Source organism: Astyanax mexicanus, chromosome 8 (assembly GCF_023375975.1).
Source record: "Astyanax mexicanus isolate ESR-SI-001 chromosome 8, AstMex3_surface, whole genome shotgun sequence".
NCBI classification, from domain to species: domain Eukaryota; kingdom Metazoa; phylum Chordata; class Actinopteri; order Characiformes; family Acestrorhamphidae; genus Astyanax; species Astyanax mexicanus.
In genome coordinates this window covers 17,719,914-17,732,500 of record NC_064415.1, presented here as the reverse complement: position 1 = coordinate 17,732,500, position 12,587 = coordinate 17,719,914, and the positions used below count along the sequence as shown (strand labels likewise).

At 36.0% G+C, this 12,587-nt stretch overlaps 1 protein-coding gene across 2 annotated transcripts in view; it reads left to right on the top strand.

Annotated features, from left to right (window-relative positions):
• The window catches only part of slc7a8a (solute carrier family 7 member 8a), a 28,965-nt gene extending 21,234 nt beyond the window's left edge, over positions 1-7,731 (top strand). For both annotated transcript variants that reach the window (XM_007233802.4, XM_015601440.3), the window contains 6 exons: positions 250-373; positions 730-833; positions 1,193-1,289; positions 1,818-1,967; positions 2,702-2,879; positions 4,182-7,731. In XM_007233802.4, coding sequence (XP_007233864.3) covers positions 250-373; positions 730-833; positions 1,193-1,289; positions 1,818-1,967; positions 2,702-2,879; positions 4,182-4,339 — 811 coding nt within the window. In that variant the 3' untranslated portion in view covers positions 4,340-7,731. The remainder of the gene's footprint in view (positions 1-249; positions 374-729; positions 834-1,192; positions 1,290-1,817; positions 1,968-2,701; positions 2,880-4,181) is intronic.
• The last annotated feature ends 4,856 nt before the right edge of the window (positions 7,732-12,587 follow it).

The following is a 12,587-nucleotide window of genomic DNA, read 5'->3' as shown; positions in this document are numbered from 1 at the left end:
AAATGTGAAAGCATATATTACAACACAAAGAGTTAAAAACACTGTTCAATAGAATCGATAGTGGTGACCAATTACATTACAAGAGGTATAATATACTGTAATCTCTTTTAACTTTTTAGCATTGAAAGGAAATAAGATATTTTTTTCAGAGATGCTTTGTGTAAAAATCTTCAGAGAAACTACTGCATCTGACCTTTCTTGTCTTTCTTGTTTTCAGTAAATCTCTCTTGTTTTTCTCTTTCTCTACAGAAACCTTCCTCGTGCTATCTTCATCTCCATTCCCCTGGTGACGTTTGTTTATGTTTTTGCTAACATCGCCTATGTCACTGCTATGAGCCCTCAGGAGCTGTTGGCCTCCAATGCTGTTGCTGTGGTGAGTGTGCTCTCTCTTAACTCTCCACCAATTGCAGAAGGATTGGTTAAATTTACATTAGCACTTTAGCCTTTGATTTGAACTGAATTTACTGATATTAAGTTGTGTTGTTTATAATATTTCAAGACATATCTAAATAAGTATCAATTGTTCATTTGCTCAGTTGTTTTCTTACAATTGATACTTGTACGGACTCCCAGTGCTGCCATTAAACATATACGAACTCACGGAATGTCTATAAGTTAATCTTAACATGGATGATTAAACACAGGATATGTTTAACAGGCCTCCTTCAGGTCCACCACCCTCTCCTAATCCCCCTTTCCCTCGTTCACCACTCTTTTGCTCTCTCCCAGACGTTTGGTGAGAAGCTGTTGGGAGTGATGTCATGGATCATGCCCATCTCGGTGGCCCTGTCCACCTTCGGGGGGGTCAACGGCTCCCTCTTCACCTCCTCTCGGTCAGTCTTCCCATCCACCCATGCATTTTGTACATATTCACATGTAAACACAGGCCTTCACATTGGGCTTATTGTTTCTTCATTATCTCACCCATCCTTTATTCACCCACAGTGTGTGTGTGTGTTTCCATATGTTGTCACTGTGCTCAGTATCAGTGTCTTTATCACTCCCAAGCAGTGACTTGTCATGTCAGATATGTCGTCCTCTCCTGGTCTGTCTCTGTTCATTGTTCTCTCTCGGTCACTTGGTCCTCTTGATGTCCTGATGTCTCCTGTTGATCGTGATGTTCTACAACTGTCTCATTCTTCTCTCTCTCACTCTCTTTCTCTCTCTCTCTCTCTCTCTTTCCATCATTCAGGTTGTTCTTTGCTGGTGCCAGAGAGGGCCATCTGCCCAGCCTGCTGGCCATGATCCACGTGAAGCGCTGCACGCCTATTCCAGCACTGCTGTTCACTGTGAGTGTGAATGTTCACAAATTTGCAGGAAATGCTCAGGATTAGTCTTACATGTCTTGTGAAATCATCTTTTTTGTAGTTTATGTATATATACAAATTAATGGTGTACATGTTTTTGCAAGGATTTGAGCTGAGGTTTAATATCAGTATACATAAAAAAATGATTTATAATTTTCTCATTTCTAATTTCAAGCCGTTATAAAATGTGGTTAAAAAAAAGTGAGATATCCATTTTTTCTGATTTTCCCACAAAGTCAGGACATTTATTTAATTTCTTCCAACATGTAAAAAAGCTCATTAATAAACCTATTCACTTTATTATCTTTTATTAATATCTTATATCAGTATTTCTATAAACAGTGTATAGTTTAGGCCTCTTCTTTCAGAGCTGGTATATCTCTCACATATTCAATATAAGCATTAAATCAACACTGCAGAGCTCCACGAGCCTCCTCTAATACTGAAAGTGCTTTATTCTTATTGTTTAAATCTTCTCTCTCTCTATTTCTCTCTCTTTTATCTTGACAGTGTATCTCAACTCTTCTGATGCTGTGCACTAGTGATATGTACACACTCATCAACTATGTGGGCTTCATCAACTACCTCTTCTATGGTGTCACTGTTGCCGGGCAGATTGTACTGCGCATCAAAGAGCCAGACATGCACCGACCAATCAAAGTAAGTCCAAAGAGAGGAAAATAGACCTTCGTATCATATTAGCAAAAAAAAAAAAAAAAGAAGTTTGAAGCCTCTCTTTGGGGTTCAGTTATTCATTCTGAGTTGTGATTAAACGGTACCACTTTAAAATAAGACTACCTTTATAAAGGGTTTATAAATGGTTTAGTTTATTAATGGTTACTAATTAGGTTGTAAATGCCTTAAAAATCATTAATAATCAGTTATAACACATACGTAAAAATGTGCAAAGACCTGATGTTTGCCAAATAGTGAACCCACAGCCACATAACTGATTATTAATGATTTTTAAGGAATTTACAACCTAATTAGTAACCGTTAATAAACTAATTGTGAACCATTTATAAACCCTTTATAAAGGTAGTCTTATTTTAAAGTGGTACCGATTAAACTAATTGGCTAATTATTAAATCAGGTGTTTTGGTGCAAGGAAAACAATGCAGTTTTGGAGTCAAGGTGCATTTGGGGTTAGCATGGAAAAAGTTAAAAATGAAAATAAGAGCTAAAATACATACTTTTTACAACCTTTTAAGCTCTTCTGGTCCACGCTTTAGCTCCTTACTGCATTGTTCACATATTATCTTCATAGTAGTTAGTTAGAAAACAGTAAGTAGTAGTTCATGACTAATATCTGATTAATACAGCTGCAGTTTAATGGTTTATCCATTTGTTGAGTTGTGAATATCTTGTAACACAGACCTCTTTTCTGATCTCAGATCAGCCTTGTGTGGCCGGTGATCTATCTGCTGTTCTGGGCCTTCCTGCTGATCTTCTCTCTATACTCTGAGCCCGTGGTGTGTGGCATCGGCCTGGCCATCATGCTCACCGGTGTGCCTGTCTACTTCTTGGGTGTCTACTGGGACAACAAGCCCCAGTGCTTCAACACATTTGTGGGTAAGTGCAACAAAGCTTACAGACCCCTGCTACTCAGTGTTGAGGTAATAATAGAACAGAAGGAAATTCAGTAGGAAGTTCTGCTGTTAAGAATAACATGTAGCACAGCTTTCATTCCCTGGCTTTTGTGAGCCCCTGCTCTGAATAACCTTTCTAGGGAGGCCCTCTAGTGGTGTAGAAACAACACAGTCTTGGGGGTTTTATGGTAAATCTTGATTAAAGTAAACTACATGCATTTTTAGAAGCTTAAAGCACCAGGATCAAATATAAAAGAAACATAATAAGAATAAAATAATAAATATAATAAATATTTTACACACTTTTGACACAGGGTTACGCCGAGTGTTAGTGCAGCTAGAACAAAGTTACATTAGTGTAGTTATTAGTGTGCCGAGCTTAAAGTGGCAATTACACAGATCCCATTCATCCCCCTCTCTATTACAAGACTAACATTAATTGTGATAGCCAGAAAGATTCTGAAGCAGTAATTTTATGGTTTAAGTGGTACATAATGTTGCTTTGACAGCTCATTTTGAATGTGTGGAGCATTTGTTTAGTCACATAAACTGTATATTCTCTTGTATTTGTTTGGCATATTACATTTAGTTTGTGACAAAATTTACAATTTCACAATTTATCATATTTTGTTTTTATAAAATAGTTAAAGTGACGTTTTTTTTGTGTTTGAATTATTTAATATAAAGGTTATTGATGTGTAAAAGGGCTCATGTTATGACAGCCATGTATAAAAAAAGCATTTGTGGTACAATCTGGCAGCTGTTTTTTACATAGTGTCCAAATTTCTCCAAAATTCCAAAAAAAATATTATCATTTAGAGCATCTATTTGCAGAAAATGAGAAATGTCTGAAGAGCTTTAAGACCAAAGAATGCAAAGAAAAACAGAAATCAATATTTGGTGGAATAACCCTGGTTTTTAATCACAGTTTTAATGCATCTTGGCATCATGTTCTCCTCCACCGGTCTTACACACTGCTTTTGGATAACTTTATGCCTTTACTTCTGGTGCACACATTCAAGCAGTTCAGTTTGGTTTGATGGCTTGTGGTCATCCATCTTCCTCCTGATTATATTCTTCTTATTTTTTATTTGGTAAAATCAAAGAAACCCCTCATTTTAAATGGTCTCTTATTTTTTTTCAGAGATTTTTACATCAATTTACATTAAAAAATAAGAAGCTGTTTTCTTTTCTTTGTTAAAATTGCCATTTAAATGTTGTGCAGAGTCAGAAAAGAAAACAATGTTTTGACACTCTTTTTCTTTTCGTCTTTTTTTTTCTGCAGACAAGATGACATACCTGGGTCAGAAGTTCTGCGTAGTGGTGTATCCAGCAGAGGATGAGAAAAAAGAGGACTGTGGAGAGGAGATGGAAATGAGGACGGAGACAGCTCCTCTATCGGGAGGGGAAGAGGGGGAGACGTCAAAATCGGCAGATTACTGAGCATCAACACGCAAACACACAAGCAGAGTGCCAGTTTGATACAGATATGCTACTGGAAGCTACTGGAGTGAAAACTCATGGAGCACACACTAGTACACCCTTCTGATTGTTGTATATACTTTTGGACATTTGCTGGTGTTTTAGCCGGGGTGGTATTGGAGGGTAGAGTCAGAGGTCAGAGGAGAGTGGATCACTAAACAGATTTATGTGATATGATTATGTACATCATTTCTACATTAAACAGAAACAATGAGCTGTATTATATCAACACATTCCAGTCTTAATTTTGCTGATGGTTTGGTAATAACTGTGTTGTTGTAATAGAGTGTGTTTGTGTGGACATGATGCACATAATTCACGCGATTCGATGCATCAGTGTAGTGCTACAGTCCTCAACCTGGTGGCCAGTCTACACTGGCAGTCACAGATTAATCAGAGGCATTAAACTCCATCCCTCAGCACTGCCTCCTCCACCTCCACTGGAGTTACAGCTTTAGATTCTCTGATGTGATGAAACTCAGAACTCCAGAATGTACATTAAATACTGCTATTTTCTAAGACCTGATTTGTGATGCAGAGTTAGTTTAGATCAGTGTTATTGACTATGATGTCACAACTGCAACCAAAACAGTGATTGTTATTTTCCATCCTACTGTTGTAACACTAATCCCCAGACTCCAGCTGAAGTCACTCCTCCACCCTTTACTGTAGCTCTTCATCCACACATTTTAGATATAAAACACTGCCACATCTATTTGCAATCACTGCTGATAGTGCAGTATTAGTCTTTCACTTCCTCTAAAAACATCTTTTTTTTGTTTTTCTTTTTATGTTTAGTTTAAAAGTATTCTGATTCAGAAATCTCACCTCAGATCATGATCATTCAGCTACTCATTGATACACTAAAGAACCATTTCTGACTTTGATTCCAAAACCCTTTATCTTTTTTTATCCTTTTGCCTTAATTGTCATATCTTGATTATTATTTTTTTTATCTTGTTCTGTCATTATTGTTATTATTTTGTGTCCTTTTCAGTCACTGCTTGTTGTTTTTATCCGGATGATAACTCTGGGATGTTCCTTTTTGAGATAGTATATTTACAGTATATATTTAAAAAACGCATTTTGCGGATTATAGTAGGTTTTTTTATACCAGAATCTTTCTCTGGTGTGAGTATAATTCTAGCATTTTAAATTGCCTTAATTATAATATAATACACATAGAGCAGAGCCTGTCTCAGGCATTCTAATTACCATTGTTATTATCACTTTTGAACAGTTATTATTGTTTGTTTGTTTGTTTTTTTTCTTTATATTTTTTGAAGATAAAAGAAGTTTCTGAAAAACCAAAAAGGCTAAGAAATTCAATGCTGACTGCTGACTTATTACTTCTGCATGAACTAAACAGGCTGAACAGGACCTGACAGTGGAAGCAGGCCTATAAACAGGGGGCAGAAGAGTCATATGAATGATGATATACTAATGGCTTTTGATTCACTCACAAACCTTAAAAGCACACAAATACAGCATTAATACCCACAACCTTTGATCAGATGTAGAGGAAATAACTTAATATGTTAAATAAACACATTTAGATCACTAAATACAGGAAATCAGGTGAAAAGAATATAGATGTATAAACATATATTGAATGTCATTAAACATTACACATGTATTTTTTCAGAAGAAAAAAAAAGAAGAGTAATGTAGTGCTATTTTTGGATTTCACATGTGTGTGTGTGTGATTGTGGAAAAGGTTGATGTAAAGCAATAGTGGCATTATTAATGTGTAATTATTAATATATATATATACTTGAACTAAAACATGTATTAAGAGCCAGATAAATAATTTCTTATTGATATTCATATATGAATAATCAAAAAGTATATATCTATGTATTGTGTTATAGATGTCAGTGTGAGTACAATAACTTCAGATGATGGACCAAACCAGGCCTTCATTTCATTTCTTCATTTCATCACATACATCTACGCATATTCATTTTTAGTTATTCATATGAAGTTATTTATATAAATACTCAGACGTTGTGTAGATGTATAATAGATGTTGGAGTGAGTCCAGTCGCTGAAATAAGACTCTGTTCACACCTGGTCACTATGTGAGTAGTATCTGAATTGTATCCTGGTAGGATTTTAACCACATGCCTTTACACTCTGTAGTAAAAATGCGTTTCTGGTTAGCCAGACTGAAATTTGATTACTGTGTGGGGTAGAATATGGGAATTATTTACTTTCGATTTCATAAATACTGTATCACACATGCTGTAAAACTGGTGGCAAAACAACTAACAGCTCCAACACAATGGTCTACATATTTCACTCTATAAATAATTAACACTAAATTGTTTTTTTCCACAGATGGTTGTTGATGTGGTAGCTACTTTAGTAATGTGAACACTATGTCCACATTTAAGACTAAATTTTACATTTAAACTAAATTCAGAGCCATTTATTGACTGGAGAGCTTCCAAAAAAGAGGCTTAAGGAACTTACACTCTCACAAATGAAGGTGCTTTAAAGGCGATGCCATAAAAGAATACATTTTGATTAAAAAAATAATTAATACAAATGCGTAACAGAGATGTCAGTTGTCCTTTCTAAACCTGAAAGGTTAACAAATTGGTACTTTATAGAACCAAAAGGGATTATTTTTGGCATGACTCAAAGAACCCTTTGTAGCACCTTTATTTTTTACGAGTATACGAGGTCCTCAAGCAGCAGGTGCAAACTATATAAATGGGTATAAATCATATCCCGTTACATTACATTACATTACATTTGGCAGACGCTTTTTTTTGTTGTTGTCCAAAGCGACTAACAATAATGATGTACAATAGAGTAATAGAAGTTTAAGGTAAAAAAAAAACCATCTTTACATAGGGCCTAAAGGAGGTCAAAAGGTAATAGTGGAATAGAAGAGGAAAAGAGGGGCAGAAGGAAAAGAGGTTAGAAGTAGTTAGTTTGTTAGAGGTGTTAAAAGAGTGAGTGCTCTTTAAAGAGCTCTGTCTTCAGGAGCTTCTTAAAGATAGCGAGGGACGCTCCTAATTTGGTAGTGGAAGGGATCATTTCCTCACCTGACAACAGCCAGTGTAAAGGTGTACTGGGTTTACTGGGTGTATCTGAATAGAGAAACTACCAGGCCTTGATATAAAAGACATTTCATACACATCCAATAAGCTCCATCAAATCAGCTCCATAAGTGCAATCAAAGCGTGATAGAAAGAGTCAGGGGCGCTGTTTATGTAAACATGTAGTCTGTTCTGGTCACAGGGTCTTTGTGTTCGCAGACACAGATTTGTCTATGTGCCTATGTGTTGATGTCAAATTTTACTTGGAAGATACTTGTGATACATAAATGGTCTCTATGTGCCGATTGTTCTTCTGTTTCTTTGTCTTTTTACAATGTATAAATGTAGTGATGAGTAGGTGTGTTCTGGTGCTCTCTAAAAGCAATAGAATGTTCATTTTTAGGTTTTATCGGGATTAACTTTAGAGACAAACATTAGGTTGGTTTTCCGAACATGGATTAAACCTATTTTTAGACTAAATCTCCATTTATCTCCATGCTGTGTAATTCATGACTATGCGTAATATCTGTGTGGGAAACTTAACTGCACCATTAGGTTTTGAACTAAAGCAATTAAAATATACCATCAGCTGTATATCTCTGCTCAAACTCAAGCTGGACCCTCCTGTTATGTTATGTGGATCAAACTGACCTGCTTCAGAGTAGTTATATGAATACTACAGACTACAGATCTTTTAGAACATGACATTTTAACCTTACCCAAACTAGACTGAATTTGTGTAATTAGAATGTTAAGTTTCTATTTTTAGTTATATTATGTGTGTTCATACAGTTCTGGAAAAAAATAAGTGACCACCTAATTTTCTGAATCAGTTTCTCTGATTTTGCTATTTATGTTTGAGACAAAGAAAAATGTTGTTTTGTTCTATAAACTAGACATTTCTTCCAAATTCATAAAATGAGAAATGGCTGAAATAACAAAAAAGATGCAGAGCTTTCAGACCTCAAATAATGAAAATAAAACAAGTTCATATTCATAAAGTTTTAAGAGTTCAGGAATCAATATTTGGTGGAATAACCCTGGTTTTAATCACAGTTTTCATGCATCTTGGCATGTTCTTCTCCACCAGTCTTACACACTGCTTTTGGATATCTTTAGGCCACTCCTGGTGCAAAAAATACAAGTAGTTCAGCTTGGTTTGATGGCTTGTGATCACCCATCTTCCTCTTGATTATATTCCAGAGGTTTTCAATTTGGTAAAATCAAAGAAACATATTATTTTTAAGTGGTCTCTTTATTTTTTCCAGAGCAGGGCCAATTGTGCTCCCTCTGAGCGCCGGCAGCTTGACTGCAAAGCTGCATGAACTGGGGTTTGAACCTACGACCTCCTGCTCATAGTGGCAGCGCTTAATACCGCTGGACCACTCGGCGCCCCCACAAAAAAATATTTTACTCTTCTATTTGCATAACATGAACATAACAGGAGGGTTAAACTTAAACTTGATCTGAATTTAGATTAAGAATGCATGCTTGATTCCCTATCAGTTCTTCCAAATGACAGAACCTTTCAGAATGATCACATCTTAACAAGAAACTAGGCTTCTTTTTTATGACAACATAGCATTTTGTATGTACAGTAATTTTTCCTATTTTAACATTATTATTACTACAACTACAGTATTATTTTATAAAAGTGATACATAAAATATTATTATAACTATTATAAGAACTGTGAGAACTATACAAAATTATTGTTGGTTGTTGATGGAAAAACATTAACATTTAGACTAAATACCAGCAACAAAAGAAAATGTCTGATCAATCATTACTGAAGAATTTTAGATAATACAGCTCAGGAAAAAATGAAGAGACCACTTTAGTTTGTGAATCAGTTTCTCTGATTTTGCTATTTGTAGGTTTATGTTTGAGTAAATGAACGTTGTTGTTTTATTCTATAAACTACAGACAATATTTCTCCCAAATTCCAAATAAAATATTGTCATTAAGAGCATTTATTTGCAGAAAATGGCTGAAATAACAAAAAAAGATGCAGAGCTTTCAGACCTCAAATAATGCATAGAAAACAAGTTAATATTCATAAAGTTCAGAAATTAAAGTTTGGTGGAATAACCCTGTTTTGTAATTACAGTTTTCATGCATCTTGGCATGTTCTCCTCCACCAGTTTTACACACTGCTTTTGGATAACTTAGCAAAAATTTAAGCTGTTTAGTTTGGTTTGATGGCTTGTGATCATCCATCTTCCTTTTGATTATATTCCTGAGGTTTTCAATTTGGTGAAATCAATGAAACTTATCATTTGTAGGTGCTCTCTTATTTTTTCCAGAGCTGTAAATATATGACAACAATCACAAATTTTCAAATTGTCATAGTTTTATAATGTTAGACATAATAAACAGCCCCTATTTATGACATTCTTTTTTTAGTGTAGTGAGGGGCGTGGTCTGTGTGTACAGACCCCAAGAAACAGCTGAACCCCACTGTACAGAATGTAGGAGCCCTAGACTAATGCTGCAGATCCATCCATCCACCACAAACTGCCCGTACAGGTTTACGCTGTGTTTTAATCAAACACATTAGAGAGGCGGCCTTAAAGGCCATGCAAAACGTCTAGAATCTAGAAGACGATGATGATGTTGTTTCTACTGGAAATGTCTGTCAAGCAGACATCAAGTAACTGATGTTTAATGTTTGTGATGTTCTGAATGTCTTTGCCACATTATCTGTGTACATGTTGTGCAGTTTCATCTGTTTATATATGGGCCTTTGTTTATACAGTACATGCCGGTTGATAAAATCATCCCACAAACAGTACATCTGGGTTAACTGTTTCTACTGAAGTTGTTATCTGGTTTCTTATGGGTTTTGTATACATATTAACTGGATATAACAAAAGATAAATAAAACTATAGAGTGAAGTAAAATCATGATTATTTATTGGTCTGTATCTGTAAAGCAGTGGTGTCCAAACTACGGCCTGCGGGACACTTGCCCGCTATTAAGTAGGTTTTTATAATGTGAGATTCAAAGTCTGAATAGGTGTCAGAAACAGACCAAAGAGTCTAAAAGCTGCAAGAGTTATCACAGTTGTAGTGCAGAAAACGGGCCAAATAGTCTAAAAGTGGTGAGAGTGCGCAGTTGTATAGCAGAAAACCGGCTAAAGAGTCTAAAAGCGGCCAGAGTGCTCAGTTCTAGCGCAGAAAACAAGCCAAAGAGTCTAAAAGCAGCGAGAGTGTTCAGTTGTAGCGTAGAAAACGGGCCAAAGGGTCTAAAAGCGGCGAGAGTGCGCACTTGTAGCCCAGAAAACAGGCCAAATAGTCTAAAAGCGGTGAGAGTGCACAGTTGTAGAGCAGAAAACCGGCCAAAGAGTCTAAAAGTTGCAAGAGTACACAGTTTTAGCGCAGAAAACGGCCCAAAGACTCTAATAGCGGCGAGAGTGCTCAGGTTGTAGAGCAGAAAATGGGCCAAAGAGTCTAAAAGCGGCGAGAGTGCTCAGTTCTGGAGCAGAAAACGGGCCAAAGAGTCTAAAAGCGGCGAGAGTGCTCAGTTTGGGAGCAGAAAACGGGCCAAAGAGTCTAAAAGTGGCCAGAGTGCCACTTATTGAGGAAAATATTTTTTAATTGAGTTCAGAGGGAAGTGTGTATGTTTAATTTGTCAGGAATCAGTTGCCGTAATGAAGGAGTATGATATTAAGAAACATTATGAAACGAAATATCAATTTGAAAAATCTTAGTTTACACAACACTGCCAAAGAAAAATAAAGATAGTAACTCAAGTAAAATGGTGTATAAATAATAGTAGTCAAGAAAATGTATTATTATAAGTGGTATATTTCATTACTTGTTTTATTACAGTGTCTGCGGCCCCGTGACTGCACATATACTTCTCCTTCTGGCCTCCAACAAGAAAAGTTTAGACACTCCTGCTGTAAAGTATGGGATGGGGAATAAGTGAGGGCCTACTGACTAACACTTTTAAGGATTTCCCTGATTGCCAACCAGATCTGGCTGGTTATTGACTAATAAGTTGAATCAGGTGTGTTTAATCAGGATAATCATCACACTGTGCTGGAATGCAGCCCTTCAGAACACACACAGATCTCCCTCCAATCTTTGAAGGTTCAGGGTTTGTTGTAAAGTGGCGCCCTCTAAAGACACAAAGGGATAAAAGTTGGCTCCAAGGTTGTAACAGTTTTAATTTTTTCATTACAGTTAAAATTATAATAAAGTTAATTCAATAACTAGCTAATAAATAGCTTTTAGAGTGGGTTTGCTAGTTTTTATTTTTTTTTATTAATGCTTAGTTTTAGTTTAGTTTTCATTTGTTTTAGTATAACTTACATTTTTTTCATGCTTATTTGTGAGGTGCAGGATTCAAAAAGGTATTGTGTAAAATAAACTAAACCATTAAAAAAACATTCAGTTACTGTTAAACAACCAACTGTCCACAAAAACTGAAACAGTCCACAGGGTAGCAGCCTTAGGCACAAAATGCATGTAATACTGCTGCTTAAAATAGCCACTAAAAACATAAACAATCACAAAAACTTAATAAACTTATTTCCACAGGTTTTACTCATTTTCACCAAAATTTCCAACTCAAAAACACATATGAATAAAACAAACCACTGAAATCAATTGTATGGGAAAAACAACAACTTTACCCTTTTTTAGTTGGAGTAACTGTCTGTACTGTTTGATTGCATTCAGCAAAAAAAGCATTAGTGAGGTCAGGAGGGTGGATGATCACCACAACACCTTATCAACAATAGTGCTGCATGGAGCTCCATTACACCAAAGAACACAGTTCCACTGCTCCACAGCTCACTGCTAGGGGACTTTATACCGCTCCAGGCCACACCTGGTATTAGGCATAATGCCATTTAGTTTATGACTATATGCCCCAGAGAGTTCAATTCCATTGACAATACTTCTCTATACAGAGACTAGACAAGATGTGCGTACCTGCATCTGTGTCAGCAGTTGGTGCAACCTATTGTATAAATTGTAATAAGACTTGTCCAACACTTTTAAGGATCAGCAGGAGCCTCAAGGTTTCGTTCTGTGAACCTGGATTAAGCCTAAATGGTGGTAAAATTATTAATGGCACACATGTGACAATGTGGATTGAGGAATATTAAAAGTCAGCACAATATCAGAAATGGAATATCTCATCCATC